Source organism: Phyllostomus hastatus, unplaced genomic scaffold (assembly GCF_019186645.2).
Source record: "Phyllostomus hastatus isolate PE091 unplaced genomic scaffold, TTU_PhHast_1.1 phas_scaffold_1066, whole genome shotgun sequence".
Taxonomy (NCBI): domain Eukaryota; kingdom Metazoa; phylum Chordata; class Mammalia; order Chiroptera; family Phyllostomidae; genus Phyllostomus; species Phyllostomus hastatus.
This window is the reverse complement of record NW_025334004.1, coordinates 25,638,770-25,659,142: the sequence shown is the minus strand read 5'-3', so window position 1 is coordinate 25,659,142 and position 20,373 is coordinate 25,638,770. Positions and strand designations below refer to the sequence as shown.

At 52.6% G+C, this 20,373-nt stretch overlaps 1 protein-coding gene across 1 annotated transcript in view; it reads right to left on the bottom strand.

Moving 5' to 3' along the window:
- SLC18A2 (solute carrier family 18 member A2) overlaps positions 1-13,714 on the bottom strand; it is a 33,887-nt gene extending 20,173 nt beyond the window's left edge. The window contains exons 1-6 of the mRNA XM_045853745.1: positions 13,664-13,714; positions 13,099-13,233; positions 11,073-11,415; positions 1,382-1,440; positions 1,022-1,105; positions 630-722 (exon numbers count right to left, since the gene is read on the bottom strand). Coding sequence (XP_045709701.1) covers positions 630-722; positions 1,022-1,105; positions 1,382-1,440; positions 11,073-11,415; positions 13,099-13,219 — 700 coding nt within the window. The 5' untranslated portion in view covers positions 13,220-13,233; positions 13,664-13,714. The remainder of the gene's footprint in view (positions 1-629; positions 723-1,021; positions 1,106-1,381; positions 1,441-11,072; positions 11,416-13,098; positions 13,234-13,663) is intronic.
- Positions 13,715-20,373: the final 6,659 nt, after the last annotated feature.

The window sequence follows — 20,373 nt, the reverse complement described above, 5'->3', positions numbered from 1 at the left end:
GCCCGGCAACATCCTCCGAGCGATTGCACGTCTAGCACATGGGCAAGAGACTCTAAGGGTCACCGCAAAGTAAAGATCAGAGGGAAGCAAGGTCTCAGCCACGGAAGGCACCCCGGAAACCGGGCAGTGAGGACTTCCTCCCTTGTGGGCACAGACAGGGCCGTGGGCTCCCGTCGGAAGGCCAGGGGTGCGACAGAGAAGAGCGAGAGGATCCAGGTCTCCTCTTAAGCGAGATGCTGGCCCCTGGTCTGGGAGGCCAGTCTGGGAGGGGGCAGGGCAGACTCGGGAGGCGGGGAGGCCCTCTCGGGCGGCAACTCAGAGAAAGTGTGAGAGGGGAGGAAGGGTCTGGGAAGGCCAGCCTGTTCCAGCCTGCAATTCACATCTGGGCCCGGGAGGTCCGGGGTTGGCTTCCCAAGGATCCCCAGGAAGCTCGGGAGTAGAGGCAGTGGAGCCCAGGTCCCCCCATGTCAGGAAGGCCCCGCCATCTTTCAAAGGCTCCAGGAAAGGAGGCAGTAAGAGGGGACAGCGAGGGAATCTGTCGGCGTGCACGTGGAATCGGGGGGGAGGGGACTGTCCCTGCCTAGCGGCAGACGGACTCCCAGGTTATCTCCACCGTGGGCTTCACCCACCTAAGACCCCCATGGCCAGGCCGCCCAGGGCGATCCCCATGGCGTTGCCTCTCTCTTCGTCATCTGTGTACACGCTGGCAAGCATGCCCATCCCTGCACAGGGAAAGAGAAGTCAGCCGACAGAACGATCCGGGACTCGCCTCCCCTCCCCAGCTCCGACCTGCGAGCTTCCCAACCCCGCCAGATTCATGAAAACGCGAGACCAAGCAGGGCCCAACGTGGAGGTGGGTACCTTCTCCGAGAGCTCACCACGGGCCACCAGCACCAGTACTGGATTCCCTACATGATCCAGCCAGTGGCTCACGGGGCAGGCCAGCGGGACAGTGCCAGTGGTCCCCTGCACAGACAGAAGAGCCCCGGGCACTGACTCACTCGGGCATGTCCACACCTACCAGCCACCGAGGAGCAGGAGGAGCCGATGCCCTGTAGCGACCTGGCGATCAGCAGGAAGGCGTAGCTGCTGGAGAAGGCGAACACTGCGGGGAGAAGGGGCCGGGCCTCGTCAGGGCGGGCCAGCCGAAACTGCGGTCCCACCGAGGCCAGCGCAGGCGCCTCTGGGACCCGTAGCCGATGCTTCATGTCCGTATTAGCCGCACGCTCTGTCTGCCCACCAAGACCCCTCCCTGTCCACCTCTTTCTGCAGTTTCTGCCAACCCTCCTGCCCCCGCCCCAGCTGTGTTCCCAACTCCCCACTTGTGGCCATCAGAGCCCGTCCCGGGACCCGGGCTCCAAGGCACCCACGAGACACTTACTGATTGTGGAGACAAACATGATGCAGAATCCCGCAAACATGGGAATCGGGTAGCCGATTCTGCAAGACAAAACCACGAGGAAAGTCAGGCCGAGGCTTTGTGTTTGCTTAAGGCTTTGCACGCCGTCTCTCCCGCTTCCCCTGTGGGATCAGGCGGATTAAGTGTTTGGTCAACTTTTCTAAAAATTCATACAGTTGGTGCTTCCTGCATGACCTTTTGGTGTTTGACTGTCCTAGAATGTGGATCCGTCTGCGGGCTGCCACTCTGAACAGACATTTCTCCAGAACAAATGTTAACACAATATTGGCAAGTAACCCAGGACACGGCCGAAATATATGGACAGCCCTGTTTCCATCATTTTCCAAAGTTATTTCCTTAATTATTGTCTTTGCTGGAGCTTCACCGAAGGGACAACGGCAATCACATGATGCTACAGAAAGGGCATCAAGTGACTTGACCGGCCACAGAGACAACTGCACTGTGTCTAAGAGGCACAGGAAACAAGATGTTCTATACATACGCATGTACATACATACATATGTACATGTGTACACATATATGTATATACATACATACAAATTGAGACTTGGACGTATACTTCTAGCAGGGCACCTAGAACAGAGACAGTGCTTCAGACATTTCATCTTCTCCCTCATTCCTCCTTCCTTCCCCTCTGTTTCTGCTGATTAAGCTGACAGCTGGGACCCTGCCCTGTGGGTTGGGCAGGAGGGTGAAGGCAGCTTCCCAGGCCCCCTGCCCAGAAAGGGAGCGTGGAGCTGGCTGGGCCACTGCCCTCCTCGAGGGCTGCGTCCACCCAGAAGAGCCCTGAGCAGCTCCAGCCCCCGTGCTCCCCTAGCCCTGCATCCGAGACCAAGAAAGTCCTAAACCCCAGTCACTCGGCCTTGAAGAAAAAAAAACCGTAGTATCCATCACTTAGTTCTCCAAGCGTCTCCACCCATCAGCTCAAAGATCGGCTGAGGACAGCCGACCACCTCCCATGTCACGCGTGAGCAAAGGCAGGCCCGAGAAGGGACACGCTGGCGTCCTCAGGCTAATTCCACTCGGGCCATTCCAGGGCTGTACCTTGCAAACTCCCCCACCTCCCCAGGTCGCCAGCGGGCATGTCTGGTTTTGAACATAACCTTTCCAACAGTTCCCCTGGCCGTGCTCTGATCTGTCGTCCGGATGGCCATCAGACGCTGCTTCTCTGGTCTCTGTCAGCTTGCAGCCGATGGCTCCGTGCTCTCTCTTCACGCAGCAAAAGGCGCCCGCGCATGAACCCAGGTCTGCACCTACTGCGGGGTGCATTCTGAGTAAGGAGGGGTCCAGGGGGCTCAGAGAGATGAGCCGGCAGGCAGTCTACGCCGCTCAGTGACTACTGTGCTTCTGAGGGAAGGACTGACATAGGACAAGACTGGCAGCTGCCCTGGATAAACACGGGCTCCTCACCACTGCCCACGCACGGCCTGGGAGACCATACCTGTGTCAAAGCTGTTGGAATGCCAGAGGTACCTACACCTGAGGCGGGAGACAGTCAGGAGGGAAGTGAGGTACAGGGTGTCAGTCACCACCTCGCCTGCGCTGGGACTTCCTTCTGCAGCCTCCTATCAGGCCCACAGACAGTCTCTCATGCTTGTCCTCCGCGGCTGACTGTTGGCCTTTATACCTGGGCCTGTACCCCACTTGCCTGTTGTGTAGGAAAGGTTCCTACTGTGTTCGTACCCAGAATATCTATTTCAGAGTCATCAATGGTCCCACTGCTGAGTATAGTTGCAGGAATGAGCCACTCCTGCCTTTAGCGTGTATATACCACCACTGCAAACAGCAACGTTGGCCAGAGCCACTTACCAGGCGCCTGCTGGTCGTTTGTTACCAGAAACAGCCACACGGAGCCACTCTTACCCAATTAGTCAAATGTAAAATTCTAAAGTGGTTTCCTTGCTTCTACAGGGGTATTTTAACTTCCCCTCTCAGGCCGTCATCCCACAATGAGATCCACCACCAGCACGAAGGGGTGGCCTTTAGACACTCCTTGAGGTCCCTTTGGGGCAATTTCGGACTCAGGTACAGTTTCTTAAAGCTCTAGAAAAATCAGGTAAAAGAATACCCTAGTGTCCTCTTTATGATTTGGAAAAGAGTCATTTTATAATAAGGTCATCTTGGTGCCCCTCTTGGTGGCTTACGGGGTCAGAAACTATTTCGCTGGTAAGACACTTGCGTTGCCCCAGGCCTGGAGGCTCCCAGGGAGATGAGGGTCTGCGCAGGTAGAGGATACAGGGACGGAAACATACCCAGGCTACCTGGGTAGAGCAGTGCGTCCGGGATCTTCAGGATGATGGAGTACAGGATGCTGGAGTGGTCCCCTCCCTACAGTGCTTTGCAGGCTGGTAACTCACTAGGACCACGAACTATGCAAGTAGTGTCCAGGGGACTCAGAACCTCCGAACTGAACATAGGAAAAGAAGCAAAACTAGACTGGGGCGATCCTCTCAAGTCTTTTACATTTCTGTCAGCTGACACCCACTAGGATTTCTTTCACCAGAGACATGGCCCGTGGGCCACATGCGACCCAGGATGGTTACGAATGCGGCCCAACACAAAATGGCACATGTACTTAAAATCTTTTTCTTGCTCATCAGTTTTCATTAGTGTTTGTGTATTTAATGTGCAGCCCAAGACAACCCTTCTTCTTCCAGTGTGGCCCAGAGATGCCAAAAGGTTGGACACCCCTGCTCTAGATAGATCAGGGCGAGAGTTCTGTGGTTCTCAATAGGCAGGGACAACTGCCCCATCTAAGCCAGGAGAAGGTACGGAAGAATGATCTTTGCCCTTCAACAACCCCAATAAGGTTTTTGAGAACCATGTCTCTCAGGGGCGAGTTGAAGCAGGAGGCAGTCAGGAAGGAGGAAACTCCAGAGGTGGGCCAGCATCAAGACAAAGGACACAGACACGGAACAGACACTCTGTTCTGAGGCTGGCTCCTGCAGAATGAGAAAACTCCTGAGACGCCTCCGGGCTAGGACAAAGGTCACCGATGCAGGACAGAGATCCCGTTCTAAGACCCACTGCTCCACTCCCTGGAAAAGTTCTGAGTCATGGTGAATCGTGACTGCACCTGCGCAGAAGGTGCTACATGACCCCTGCTTCATTGTAATAGTGTCATAATAAATTAGCATTGTGGGACCCCTTTCCCAGCGGGCAACCCAGGAAAATCATGGGAGACTGCATGTGCAGTAGCTCGAAAGTCATATAACTCTGTCTCCATGCGCGATAAAACCCCCTCTCCAGAACTAGCCAGGAAATAGCCACCCTGTAAGAATAGACCCGTCCAGCCCCTGAGGTCAATCTCTGCTCAGACTTGGCCCGCTCCCATGTTCTGTGAAATGTACTATCGCTTTATCGGTCTGCTCTCTCTCTTTGTGCTGCAATCTTTGTGTGTTCTGTTCAATTCATTGTTCGTGATCACTAAGAACCTGGTTACCTGTGCCCACCTGTGACACGCCCAGTCTGCAGCTTGACCACCATCCCAGATCACCTGGCAGAACACAGCTGGGGGGGGGGGCCCTCCTTACCAGGAAGCCCCAGCATTCCCTGAGACTGTTGGTGGGGGACCAGCGGACAGTGCCATCTGTGATTCTCACTGCAATTGTGAGAGGTAGCAGGCTGGATTCCCATTCTTCAGGTGGCCACACTGAGGCTCAGCCACTTTAAGTAACTTGCCCCAAACTCAGGGCAACAGGCGTAACTGCAGCATCTAAGCTGTGCCTGGTCCTGCTTGTGTGCCCTTTGGCGGGGACACCAGTTGCAGGAACACGGGCTGACATCGGGTGAGTGGGACGGAAGGTCCGCAGTGCCTCTGAAAACCGCACAGCTCTGCACCTGCAGGGCCCTGTTCCCACGGAGGATTCTTCCCCCCAGGCCCAGGCTCTGTGTTTTCTCAAAACACACCAGAGCTACTGTCTTTAAAATACTCCCTTGGAACTTCACTAAAGCACGTATAAGATAACCAAATGGCAAATGTGGAAGGACACTCCAAGGCTGGCCAGTCCGAACCCCCGTCTTGGGTGAGAAAGCAAGGTTCAGAGATGGGGTGGCTCACGCACGGTTGCACAGCAAGCCAGAGCTTCAGACACCAAGGCTGACACGGCTTCCTTCTCCTCGCCAGGCACGCATGCCCTCCGCTTTCCCTGCTGGCCAAGCCACTGGCGCGGCTGCCCCATGCAAAGTGCTGGGCGGTGAGCTCAGCCCCAACGCAAGATAACACTCCCAGATCTGCACCCTTGACCTCTTTTAGCCCCCTGAGTTCCCACTTCAGAACGAGTCATCCAAGGCCCCGGGGACATTGAGTGACGGGCAGATCCCCAGTGCCCTTTCTCCTTCCCCATCATGTCTCCTAAACGGACAGAACCTCAGCTGCCATTAGTCATAAACACATGAATCGGCCTCTTTTCTCAATTCAATGCCATCTCGATTCAAGTATTGCTAAGCAGAGCCAGACCCGACGTGGTAAACCCATAACCAGACCTCCCACTGTCACCCCCTGGTGAGTCATCCCAGCCCACGACCATCCTCCTCAGAGCAGCAGGGAGCAGTTTAGTCCAATTGGATAAGACTAAAAATCCTATTTTGAATCCCTAGAAAAAAGTACAAAGCAGTAAAAGTTGTAGTCACTATATATACACTCCTACGGGGTCAGTGGAGAGACCTCATGTTCCCTAATTCATCGCTGACCAGCAATACTTTTTCTTTACGTTACAAACTAGTTCGCCTTTGCCACGGAGAGTTCGCCTGCTCCACTCTCAGGCTTGTTAGACCTCAGTTCCCCGCTGCGTGGTAAGTGACAAAAGCAAGGACACATAGGAGGGTGCAAACTATCGCCAGAAGGGACAAGAGGTGCCCCTTCCATGAGCCCAACACACTCCTAAAAGGTGAGGGAACATCTTCAGTAAACGGAGCAAACTCACAGGATACACGGGGAAGTTGACTGTCGGTCATTTTGTAAACAAAATCAAATCCTCCGGGTTAGCCCGTGGCTCCGTCTTTTCCAGCAATTACACGTGTGCTGGGAGTTACGTGAGTCACGGGTTTCTCACTGTCCTAGTTGTCCCCCCTGTTCCCTGACACACAGCTCAAGTGGGGGCTTTGCTCCCGTGACAAATGCCCGACGCTACGGCCAGCTTCTTCTGAGTTCAGAAGCGAAGGCTCCGACACACCCTCCTAACAGCGTCTGGGGCAGGCGCTCGCTTTCTGCAACAGCTGGTTTCCCTGTCCACGGAGAAGCTGAAAAGGTCACTGCTTATTCCTGCAAAGCCCACTTTAGACCAACTGGCTGAACGAGAGAAAAAAATAGACCCACCCGTAGATCTCACGGAGAGTTTGTGTCCCGTGGCTTCCTCCTTGCCATTCAGATGTTAGCTATGATTGGTGAGGGAAGAGAACTGGCTTTCAAATATACTAGGTAACTATGGAAATAAATTAAGCCACTGTCGCTGGCTTGATAAAAAGCAGACCACTGACACAGGGACGAGCTAAGGAGGGAGTTAACCCTTTCCCTCGCCACCCGGTATGTTTGGAATAACTCGCAGTTCTCAAGATGCGAATACTGCGCAACCCTTATGCTAAGCAAGTGAAGACCAGGATGCTACATTCTTAACCTGATCTGCAGACAGAGACACGTAAAGGTGTTTTCACATTCCTTTTATGTGTGTGCATGTCTAAAAATTGCTTGCTGGCCCAAAGGATAACAGGCGTTGCTACTGGAAGTCCTTCCACCCCCTTTCGCACACGGGGCAGTCAGGAAATAAACTGGAATTATAAAATAAGTCACACGAGCCTCGAAGACAGAAATCAAGCTAACCACGGTACCAGCAGACTTTAGCACGTCCTATTGGATGTGCGAGCACGACGTTTGGCCAAAAACGAAGGTCCTCTGCTCCCATCTGGGCACATAGTTTTTCAGTAAAACTATGGTACCAGAAGAGGAAGTGAAAGAGAAATTACTTGTATCATATTAGCAGCCAGATGAACACGTACATGCTTCCCAAGAACTGCCCTTTTTTATTTTCAGGGTTTGTCATGCGGTCTTATCTGATACATAAAACAACAGGAAGACAGCCTGCCTCTTGTATCATCCACCCCCAGAGGCCACGTGCACAGCAGCACCAAGCCCGTGACTACGGGGGTCTGGGGTGTAATGTGGAAGAGCCGGTTGTGACGTGTGCAACGCTGGGGGTCCCATTGCAGAGAGGGGCCTGCTTACACTACGAGGCTTTGGACAGGAGTGGCTCCAAGCAGCCTGTCTCCGGGTAAATCTCCCGTGACTCTGGGGTGCAGGAAGCCCCCCTTTTCCCCACTGTCGAAAGCGCTGCAGGGATGCTAGGAAGCTGGACCAGCACACATCAGTAGCTGAAAACAGATTTTTTTTAGGGCCAAGGAGGTAAGGGAAGGTCCCCAGAACCAGGCTGATTGCTTTCTGAACGCCCCACCCATTGGCACAGATAGCAACCAACAACTCACTGTTCAGGCCTTTACCAGCTCAGCCCGGTTCCACCAGAGAGCCCAAGGCCGTGCCACAAAGACGGACTTTGACCTATACCATTGATTTTCAGTAGCCAGACATTCAGACGGTATGACAGGAAGCAGGTGGGAAGAATGGGAGGAGAGAAAGATGCCCAGACAGAGAGTCTGGGCCCCGCAGCTGGGGGGGCCCTCCTCCTCCCGAACAGCAAACTCCTTTGCCTAGAAAACCCCAGGCCTGGCCCAAAGGCTTCGCTGCAGTCTCTCCAAGCTCTGGAGCTCTGTGTTTTTAACCACTCTTTAACCACAAACATATTAAACCCGTGGCAAAATGCTGTTTTAAACACACTTGTTTACAGCACTGAAAAGGTGAATCCCACATCTTGTGGGTAATTGAGGATGTGATTGGCACAAATTACCTCAAAGACTATTTGCACTGGCTCAGGAAGGAAGATTCTGTGAAGGAAAACGGAGCGTGTTTACCCCTTCTCTGCGCAGAACCGGGTGGTGCCCAGAAACACTGCAGGTCCCCAGGTTCGGGTCTGCTGGGCTCAGAACGTATTGGAAAAAATCACAAATCGTGATCATTGTCGGAGAGATAGCGTTCGCTCTATTATTCTGCCAACATCCATATTAAAATGTACTTGCATTTCCCACATGACAAGGCAGCACTAAAAGATGGTTATTTGGAAATTTGAAGTTAGCTGGAGGAAGCAGGTAGGGTTTAAAATGTTGCTGTAGATAAATTCCAAAGCAGATTGCTCACCCTAAGAATAGACTAAAATTTCACAGGTCACAAAAGGAAATTAGGTTTCTCTTGGAAGACTTTTTTTTTTCAGAGCCCCAAACAGGAGTCTTGGCTGGCTGCAACGGCAAAACATTTGGAGTATTTAATATAGAGGAAAGGTCTCACTAGTCATAAACATACTTTTCCTCATGGAATGAACAAAGCACTAAAAACAAGAATGGGGCTTTTTAAAAGCTTTTCACTCGCCACTTGCATTTGGAAGACAGGCACGCTCACGTCATTTCAGCCGAGTTTTTAATCATTACACTATATGGCTAGTGACATTGGCACCCAGGGTAACAGCGAGGCATTACTTCAAGAACGTCCTCAATTTTCCCTTATAGACCTCGAGCTGCCTGCTTTCTGAGAATGCAAAACCCTGAGCCGTTGTCTGTAATTATCCCAGACGCACTTGAGGAAGTGCTCTTAGTCTTGAAAAGGGAAAGAAAACCACCCTGCAACCACTGAGGACAGTTTGGGTTTCCACCTCAAGAACAGAGGAGCCTGGTGACATCCCCTCGCCAATGGTGCTTCTGGGTGGGCACCATCAGGCCGTCACGGCCGAGTCAATTTGCTTAGCTGATCTGAGGTGGCAGCTTCACAGCACTGCTTCGCATGGACTGGATTTCTGGACACGGCTTGGGATGGTTCAAATGGAGTCGGTCCAGAAAATCAAATTGCAAAAGTTTAAAACGTGCTTTTTGCCCTGGCTGGTGTGGCTCAGTGGATTGAGTGCCAGCTTGCAAAGCGAAGGGTCTCTAGTTCAATTCCCAGTCAGGGCACGTGTCTGGGTTGCAGGCCAGGTCCCTGAGAGGGGGCACTCGAGAGGCAACCATACACTGATGTTTCTCTCCCTCTCTTTCTCCTTCCCTTCTCCTCTAAACATAAATAAATAAAATCTTCTCAAAAAACAAAATGTGTTTCTGTCCAATTCACCGTAGGTACATCACCTGCTACCTCTGTGTGTCCGAGGACAGCTTGTACTAGGACAGGGGAAGGTAGACCTTTGAGCCTCCGCCACGCCCCCCCCATTGACCCCCAGGTCACACACAGCCCCTTTCTAAGAGGGCCCCAGCCTTGAATTAACACTTGCTCTTACCCTCTTGAGAGGTTAATATTAACTGAAGCAAAGGATGCTCCTGGTCCTGCCCACCACCTGCTTCCCTAGACCCGAGCCTAGGCAAATGTGAAGACCTTCCTATTCCCAACCTACACTGGGTGTTGGACGGACCTACTTAAAATTGGGGTTAGCTTGCTGTCTCTTCAACTTGGCCCTGGAACCTTGAATGGCTTCCAAGGAGCCCCACAGTAAAAACCCACCCTTTTCTCTACCTCCCACTTGGGGCCTTGAATAGACCAGCCCAGCCCGTTCCCCCTGCTCGCCCTTCTCCCCACCCCCAACCTCCCCACCACGGCCCTTCTTTTCCACCTCTGGTCTCTGTCTTTGTCCCTGTGTCCAGGCCTGGTTCACGGGTAGGACTCTGGGCACTTCCTCCTCTATTTTTGACGCTTCTGCCTTTGGGGCCACGCTGTTGAGATGGCAGCCCACCACCAGCAGCACTTACACTGTTCTGTCTCCTTCCCCTTGCAGCCGACACCCCCTCCCCTCCACTGCAAACCCTGGTCCCACCCTTGGGGCCCCACGGACCAGGCAGAGCTGGGCCACCTCCGCTGTGGAGCGAAGACTTGCTGCCAGGCCACCCACCAACCACAGGGGCGTGAACAACGTAACGGGGGTCCAGAAGTGTCCAGAACATCCGGGGCAGCATGGAGCTAGTCTGGGCACTATTTGGGGCATTATCAGCCGGTGTGACTCATGCAGAAAACAGCTACACTTCTCTGCCTTGTGTGCACGTGGGCACAGGTCAGGCACCGGCTGGGGACAGACCTGTCACACTGCCCGGGACCTCCACACCAGCGACAGCTTTCTGATCTGCAGAAAGCCGACCCTTCTTTCCCTACATCCTCCACCCGACCGTCCACTTGACCTTCACCCGGCCAGCTCTGAAGAAGCCACCGTGGCTTCCCGTGAGGAAGTGCACGACCAGGGGTGGAAGGGAAGAGAAAACTGCGTGGCACGGAGAATCCGACTGCGAAAGGTGGCACGTAGGCAGAATCAAAGTTCTCCCGCGTGGGGAGGGCCTCTGCATGCTGCTGCAGTAGCCTCTTCCTTTCCAAGCAACAAGGGTAGCAATGGAAGTTGAAGCAAATGGGCAATTGTAATGAACGATGGACAGAAACATAAGGGGAAGGGATTAGATTTTTCCCCAGCTCACCCCGCAGTGGTTCCCAGATTCGGTATAAATGCATGAGAAACACAACCCCAGGGGGAAACGAGCTTGGAACAATATAAAGGCAAAACTCTCTGGCCAGAAGGACACAGCTCACCTGTTGGTCAACAGTCCTATGAACGGGTTGGTGAGGAACTGGACCATGGCCTTGGAGGCGAACAGCAGGCCGACCTGCACGTTTTCGTTCACGAGGTCTTCGTCCTCACTGGGGCAGTTGGAAGGGCTGACGGTCGTGTTAGTCACCGTGTGCTGAGTGGTGGCCTTAGGCAGCGGGGTCCCCTGAGAGTCTCTGGTGTTGTTGCCAAGGACCACGGTGGAGTTGTCGTAATAGGAGAAGATGCCCGAGGCGGTGGGGACTGTGAGCCCTGGCCTGGCGGTCTGGATTTCCGTCATGTTTTTCTCATGCTTCATGCTGTACAAGTAACTGGGGATGATGGGCACTGGGGGCAAGAGCAGAACAGGAAGGGGGTGACTGTGCTGCAACCCTCCCTGGGGCAAATGCCAGAAAAACCTGTGGTCACCTCAAATGCCAAACGAGACACGGGGAGGTGGGACACCTACCCTGGGGACGGCCCCCTCCCATGCTGACTTTGGAACAGTTCCACTCGACTTGGCTCCCTAGGGAGGACAAAGCCCCGGGAGGCAGAGAAGTTCCGTGCTCTCAGAGCCCGTGACTGTGCAGCACTGCCCAGCCAGCCCCAGAGAATCCCGTCCTCCACAGGGTCTCTCATCATGGGGTTCCCGAGCAGGAACCCGTTCGGGGAAAGCAAACTTCGGTTTGGGTTTGAGTCCATGCCGACCCAGGGTCAGCCAGGGCTTCTCAGAGAGACACCCCGAAGACCTTTAACCGAATGAATGAAGCAAAGAGAAACCTAAATTTCACTGTGTGTCTTAGAAAAAAAGTAAACCTGCAAGAAGTAATAATTTGGAAATTCTGCAACAGGCCCACTTTATCTCTCTATTTTTTAAGTGGGAATTGGCACATTTTCATGCTACCTGGAAAATCTAAGACTTTCTGAGAGCCCCGGTCGGGTAGCTCAGTTGGTTAGAGCGCCGCCCTGATACGCCAAGGTTGCGGGTCCGATCCCTGGTCAGGGTTTACACAAGAATCAACCAGTGAATAAATAAAGGAGTGGAACAACAAATCGATGTTTCTCTCTCTCTCTCCCTTTTCTCTCTTTAGAAATACGTAAAGAAATAAAACTGTTTTTTAAAAAAGAATTTCTGAGGCTTTTCTAAAGGAAAAGGATAAAAACCTTTCGATGTAGCAAAAGCTTCGGGCAGCTGTGTAACAACAGAGCACGGAACACAGAGGAGACAGAGGCCCTCGTCACGGAGCTCGGACGGGCCTCATGCCCCTGCCAGTCCCTGCCATGAGAACCTGACCACATGATGCCCTGAAAACTGTCTCGGAAAAACCTACAAACGGAGAGAGAGGAGATAACCCACTCCTGAGAGTTGAAATTTAAAAAAAAAAAAAAATTTTTTTATTCATTAAAAATGTGGATTTTTTTTTCAGGAAAAACAGGCCAAATGTTTTGCTGTTAATGGGGCTAATGAAGAGACCTGGGTTTAAATTATTTAATTTCTTAAAAATCCATGACAGAAAAAAAGGCTAAAATGAACACTGTTCAAATTGCTCTTGACACAGTCTTGAAATGTTCCCGTCTCGAGTCATTCACGGATACAATCTATTGAAATGTCACTTCCCTCTCTGGAGGGGGGGATGTTTTCTGTTCCTTTAGATGTCACACCAAATCCTGAACCCTCCTTTTGGGGTGGCATAATAATTATTATAACATTACTCTGAACTCAGGGAATTGCTAGTCCTCAACAGAAATCTTCTTCATTGCGGCGACCGTGGGCAGGGGGAAGCTGGAAATTATCAGGAGGAAACACCAGCTCTGGGTTTTATCGATGTCACATTTTTGACCAGACTGCCAGGAAAACGAAGCCACAACGCGCTCTTACGAGCCCAGGCGTGGCGGTCTTGGGGGATGTGTTTCTGCAAAGCGTGTTCTCCAACTTTCCCAGGACGCCCAGAGAGCTCCAGGACCACGCTGGGGTAAGTGGGGCGCCCAGGGAAGGGGTGCCCGGGGAGTGCCAGCCCAGCCCGTACGTACCCACGACGGTCAGCAGCATGTTGTCCAGGAGCAGCGCGAGGAACACGATGAACAGGATGAGCTTCCTGGAGTGGCGGCTGTCCCCCAGCCAGCGGACCAGCGCCCAGTCGCTCAGGGCCATGGCTTGGGGCTCGGCTGCGGGCGCGGCGGGAGGTGAGTAGCTGTGGCGGGCCAGAGACTCCCGCCGACCCCCGTGCTCAGACTTCCCGGGCCGTAGAAGGGGCTAGACCTGAATGTCCCCGGCGTCCTACCCTGGGCTCACCTGCGGCGACAGTCCTCACCCACACCTTTGCTCCTTGCTAATAACGCCCAGAGGCGCCGTCGGGGCGCGCGCCCAAGTCCTGCTTCTACCACTGCGCGCTAGGAAAGCGCCGCGGGACAAAGCGCTCTGTGCGTCCTGAGCGCCCGCTCGCCGCAGCCTTCCGGAGCCCGGCCAGCAGCGCCTCCCGGGCTTCCCCAGCCACCCCCCCACCGGTTCGGCCCCGCTCTCCCCTGCGCCCCTGCGCCCCGGAGGCGCTCTGCACCCGCACGGAGCACTGCAAGCAGGGAGCGGCGTCCGCGTTACCTCGCGGTCCCTGGCGGCTGTTTGCTCCGGCTGCTGCGAGCTCGGTCCGTCCGGGCGCCTCGGGGTCCTAGTCTCTGTCGCCCCGCGGCCGCCGCTGCTCAGTTTAGCGGGTCCGGCTCTGACGTCACGGCTGGCGCCCGGCGGGGGCGGAGGGCTGGGGCGCGGGAGGGGCCGCGGTCGCCGCGCCCGAGGGGCCTCCACCCCCGCTCCCGCCCAGACCCCTTCTGTCCCACCCCGGGTTGCCAGGTCCAAAGCCGCCCGCAGCGCAGGCGCCCTTCCGCCCCTGCACTTGGCCTCGTTTCCCAGGGTCCTGGGCTAGGGGGTTGGGGGGAAGCGGCTAGGGCGCCGAGGGAAGAAGTTACATCTCCTGGGCAAGGAAGGGTCAGGGGTCCCTGGGTGAAGGGTCAGGAGCCAAGGTGAGGAGTTAGGGATCAGTGTTTACATCTGGCCCCAGGGAGGGGCTTAAGCCGCCCTTTGATCCCCACTGTCCCTGAAATCAGCCACGAGGTCCTGGAGACTACAGAGGCGGACTGTGGCAAGAAAGGGGTCATAGGGTGTTGGGAGCCAGGAACAGGTCTTTCTTTCCTGGGGGAGCCACTCTGCACCCCACCACCCCTCCCCTCTCCCACCTTTGGAGCCTGAGGCAAGTGCCACTTGAAGTCCCCAAGCCTCTGGTCTTTGGGTCCCCTCAGGCTGTGGTGGTGTGGAGACGGGAAAGGGTCCGGCAGTTGGTGAGAGCTGTGATGCGTCCTCACAATGGACACTACTCGGGCATCAGGAATTATGAAACACTGCCCTTCGTGACCACGTGGGCAGATGTCGAGAGTATCATGCTAAGGGAAGTCAGACAGAAAAGGCCAAGAACCGTATGATTTCACTCATACGTGGGATATTAAACAAAAATCAACAAATGGACAGATTAAAAAAAAAAAGGAAAAGGAAAAACCCACAAGCAGAATGGTGGCTACCAGAGGGGAGGGGGTGGGGAGAGGGTGAAGAGGGGAGAGGGGTCAAATACAAGGTCAGAGAAGGAGACTGGACCTCAGGCGGTGAGCACGCAATGGGATACACAGGTGATGTATTGCAAAGCTGTCCACCTGACACATATATGATGTTATCAACCAGCATTACCCCGATAGATTCAATTTAAAAAAAGAAAAGAAAAAGACACGGAGAGACGGCTGACAGGCAGCATGCTGGTCTTGCCTGGGGCTGATGCGGAGCCGGAATCCTCACTACCAAGAGGTGAGGGTCCACCTTTGACTTCCAAGTCCCTCCGCTTTGTACACAGAAGAGAAGGAGACGTCCTCCTGACGTAGCTGGAGCTTTGGAGGCCCTTCCAGGGGGCCGGAGGAACAGAAGCTATTTTCTTGGAAAGCCACTTAGAATAAATGTTACCCTGCCGCCATCTCTTAGCCATGCAGTCCGGGCTTGTTTTATTCATGTCTGTTGCCGCCGGCTGCAGACTGCTCGCCGCCTCCTCTCCACCTCCTTACCTCCTCCCAGACGCCCCCTGTGCTTCCCTTCACTGCCCCTCACGTGTGAGGAAGATGCTTGCATAAGTACGTAGGTCCGTAACACGGGGACTCCGGCACGTGGCAGGGTTTGTGTAACTTAGACATGAAACAGGGAGGGGGGAGGGAAAACCACTTAGGAGGCAACAGCAGAGAGTGGGGGTTGTTTGAGGTGGCTGTGAAAGGTGTCGCATTCACGGAGTGCCCCAAGGTGCCCGGAGTTCCAGAACCCGAAGACACAGGCCCTTGTCCCCATGTCCTTGGGGCGAGGAGGCATCTCAGTGAAGGGCTCTGGTGAGGATGCCTGGGTCCCAGCCCGCTACTTCCTTGATCAGTGACCTTGAGCAGGTTACTGTCCTCTCCATGCCTTAGTCTCCCCAACTCTGAAGCGGGGCTGCTGGTCGGACCTATGTGTTGCACTAGGATTCGATGGGAATGCACAGGCACCCCTTCGAGAGTGAGAGCTCAGTAAGTGTCTGCCATTCATTCATTCAACAAACATCTGCTGAGGACTTACGAGATGCCAGGCACTGTCGATTCTGGGGGGACAATAATGGCCCAAACAGACAAAATCCCTGTCCTCCCGTTGCTCATGTGTTCTGGGAGCAACACCACTGTGCTGAACACAAGAAGCCACATCAACGCCAGGCCAGCCAGCTGGAGGAAGAGGCCCCGCCTCCTGACCTCCTGACCTCTGCCACCACCCCTAGAGCACTGAGGTCTGTAACAGGGTTTCAAACGTCTTTGTCGACACACCTCTAAAAGAATTTTTAAAAAATATGTATGCCTCAAACCAACCAAAGGGGAGAGCGTATTTGTAAACAACAGCTCCAATAAGGGGTTAGTATCCAAAATATTTAAAGAACTCATACCACTCAACACCAAACAAACAATCCATTTAAAAAGTGGGCCCGGGACCTAAACAGGCACTTCTCCCCAGAAGACATAGGAATGGCCAACAGATACACGAAAAGATGCTCAACTGCCCTAGCTGTGAGGGAAATGCGAATCAAAGCTACAATGAGAGGCCACCTCACGCTGGTTCGAGAGGCTGTCATCGACCAGACAGGTGACAACACGTGTTGGAGGGGCTGTGGAGAGAACGGAGCCCTCATTCCCTGCTGCCAGGAATGTGAGCTGGTGCAGCCACTATGGAAAACAGTATGGCGGTCCCTCACAACATTAAGAAGAGTGTTCCCATATGACCCAGCAACCCCTCTTCTGGGTATCTACCCCAAAACTTTAAAAACACTTATTTTCAAAGATCTATGCATCCCTCTTTTCATTACAGCATTATTCACAGTGGCCATGACATGGGAACCACCGAATTGTCCTTGGATATATGATCCGACACAGAAAGTGTGGCTGGTACATACATACAGTGGAATACTACTCAGCCAGGAAAAAGGAATCGCTACCATCAGTGACACATGCCTGGATCTTGAAAATATCATGCTAAGGGAATTAAGCCAGACAGAAAAAGTCATGAACCAGATGATCTCACCCATATGTGGAAGATAAAACTGAAACTCACAGACTCAACAGTGTGGGGTTACCCGAGGGAAGCAGGGTGGGCCAGTAGTAAAGGGCAGAGGGGGGCAGAGATAAGGTGACAGAAAATAATTTGACACTGAACCAATCATAGAATCATACATCTGAAACCTGTATAACCTTGTTAACCAATGTCTTCCCAATCAATCTAATTAAAAATAAAATAACATATAAATAAATATGTATGCTTCACACATTTTTAATTCTGCATCTAAAGTAGTTTTTTAATCACAAATTAAAATCATTCGGGGCATGTTGTATGTATTGCCCTAATATAACCTAACACTTTAAACAAACATGAATTGAAGCGATGGACAGGGTCCTGGCTGGGTCCCTCCTACAAGGTACGTGACTGTGGGCATGTAACCGATCTTTCACGTGCCTCAGAGTCTCATCTGTCACTCAAGCGTGGTGATAGGTCCCCCGCTCAGAGTTAAGGGGGTCTACTCCCTTTTGTGTTAACAGTCAGGGGTGTCAAACTCATTTTCACCGGGGGCCACATCAGCCTCACGGTGGCCTTCAAAGGGCCGAATGTAACTTTAGGACTGTATAAATGTAACTGCTCCTTAACAGTTAAGCGAGAGCTCCGCTCTGCCACCGGGTAGAAACAAGGTGCCGGGCCGGATAAAACAAGGTGGAGGCCAGATTCGGCCCGAGGGCCTTGTGTTTGCCACCTGTGCAGGAGATGATATTGGCAGAATGTTTTAGCATGCTGAGGGTCATAATAGATGATTTCCCCTGGACAGCAGTTTTCAGTGACCGTTGTTGGTTGGGTGCATGAAATGGTCTTGTTGGCAGGGTGGACTGTGGTTTACTCAGAAGAGTCACAGTTTCGACTTAGAACCAGCAAGAAGGGTGCCGGGTGTCCAGGCTTCGACCATCCATATCATCCACCATCGGAGGAGAAGCCCTAAGAGACACTGTTATTCCCGCAGGAACAACTGATTAGTGGGTAGAATTTCAATGTTGTCCTGTCCCGTGCAGGTAACTGCTAGGGCATTGTTAGCTCCTTCGGCAGTAACTTCTGTAGCCCCAGGCCTATCGGGGGGATATTTCTTCACCCACATACCTCAGCTCCAGTCTTCATACTGGTAGACCCAAAGCCCCCCACTCTGGTGGTGGCATCAGGGGCCTGGGGAAGTTGTTGCCATTCCCCCTTGTGATAGGGGATAGTGACTACTTGAGCCACCCGTTCCTGGGCTGGCGGTGGTACAGGTTGTGAGGATACACTATACAGTAGTGCTTTTATTTCTCCCACACAATCTGAATCAATGACTCCAGCCATAATTTGCAATCCCTTTAAAGCTAGCCTGGATCATGGGAGAATATGTCCAAAATGTCCTTTTGGGATGTGTGTACCTTATCCTGTCGGAACAGTCTGAGCAGTATGAGGGTCGATCCAGATCTCCCGCAGTGTGCGTAAGTCACTTCCTGCTGATGCTGAAGTGCCCATCAATGGGGCCTGGGCATTAGGGTCGATCGCCCACCATTTTAGGGTACTAGCACATTGCTGGCTTTGAATCTGCAAATCAGGAGTCGTCATTCATGCCAAAGGCGTAGAATTGCCTAAAGGCCGATTATTCAATTGTTGCAAAGCAAGGAATAAGTGATCTTTGCCGGGGTCCCGCCTCAGCGGGGCCTCAGGGTCCCCGAGGGATGTGCACGGCTCAGGCGAAGCGAATGAAGCGAGACACCCAGTGGGGTGCCCGAGGACAGCCCAGCTCTCTGGGCCTGACTGACTCGCCGAGAAAAATCAACCTTTGTTTTTATAGGGGAGGTTATACAACATTCAATGCATAGTGGGATTATTAAAACAGAAACGGTTGCCATAGAAATAATTTCAAAAAACACAGAAGGTTTTACAGATCAGTCATGTTAAAGAAAGAAATAACCAAAAAGTAGAGAAGGTCCCACAGATCAACCATGTTAAACAAAGGTTATTTTGCCCAAGAGGGTCATTAATCAGATGGCCAACAAAGCTATACGGGCACAAACTTCCAGGTGCCAATTAGTAACTAGGTGTCTATTAAGATTCTAGGGATTGGTCTAAGTTAAAAAGGTGCAAGGGGTGATTTATAGGTTATATAGAAATTAGCTACTGTCCGTTGGGGTTAGATTTGTCTCGGTTAGGTAACTGGTTTTTTGCCTAGGTCTTTTGATTTCTACATCTTGGGGGGGGCATGTTTTATATCCATTTCCATGTATTGAGATTATTATTCCCAACTAGAATTCCTTGCTTCTTTACACTCCTGTCCAGGGTATGGGAGGGGTAGTGGCTCTAATAAATCTTAAGCTTTTGAGTGGTGACTCCTTAAGAAACATTCCTAGCAACAGCTTCCTTCAGCGTTCTGGCAGTGGGTCTGCCCATAGTTTAATTTTATCCTTAACTTCCCAGATGAGGGAAGCAGGCAGCATTAGGGTTGCTAGGGGTCTCTAGTCTGTGGTCAGCAAGTCATTTCACAAAGAATCAGAGGCATCGTGCAGATTTTTTGTTATAATGCACAGTATCCAAAATCTCACCCCCTATTGCTAGCAGGGACAGGCATACAGGAAGAGATAGACAGGGGATCCGGCCACAGTTGCCTCTGCTGTGCAGATGCATCTCATCCGATTGGTTGGCCTCCAACAGATCTTTCCATTTTTTTTTTAAGAATTATGTCCTAACTTCCTCAACTTTTCTTTGAGGAGACCATTCATTCCTTCAATCAGGCCCCGCAGCCTGTGGATAATAAGGAATGTGACCTACCCATTCTAGATTATATTGCTGGCCACGAGTCTCAATTTCCTTTCCTTCAAAATGAGAGTTGTTACCACTCTGAATTTGTAAAGGGGAGCCAGAATAGAGCGTAATGATGTCAAGGGTTTTGCGTGTATTTTTTCTGGGTAGCGCGTAGGTATGCACAGGTGACCAACACCCCAGACTAGGTGTCTACACAAGCACAAATAAATTGGCATCCCCGACTCACAGGCAATGGCCCAATATAATCTATTTGCCAAATGTGAGCGGGGAGCGTTCCTCTAGCCAATTCCCCTGCGACTCTCTTGGGGATGGAGCGTAAAGCATCCTTCCGACAAACTTCACCCTCATCACCCTCATTCTTGATTTGCATCAGAATGGAGAGAGGGGCATCTATTCCTCGGGCCTGTGCCCACCTGTGCATAGCTCGAGCTCCGAAATGTCCCGCTTGATGGCGTATCCATCGGGCAAGGGAATGGTGGTCTTCAGAGGTGGTGTCTTCAGCAGCTACTTTTGCCAGAGCGTCCGCAGTGGTGTTATACTCACACTCGGGCGAATCCGTCTTAGTATGCACGTCTACATGGAAAATAGAGACATCAGTGCACTGAACAATTTCCCAAATTTCTCCCCACAGAGGTTCTCCCCAGAGTTCCCCTCCATGAAATTTCTCAGTTACTGCGTTTCCAGGTGGGTACCCATGTAGCTCATCCATCGGCTACTGCCCGGGAGTCAGTGAACAAATGACGTTCTCCCCGCTTCTCCTGTGCAAGGGCTTGGTGAGCCGCCTTCAGCTCAGCCAGTTGGCCGCTGCCCTGTTTTCTGGTGGTTTTTAAAGTGACTCGAGTATGGGGGTTACAGGCAATAGCCTTCCAGTGCCTTTCTTGACCAATGTATATAGCTGTTCCATC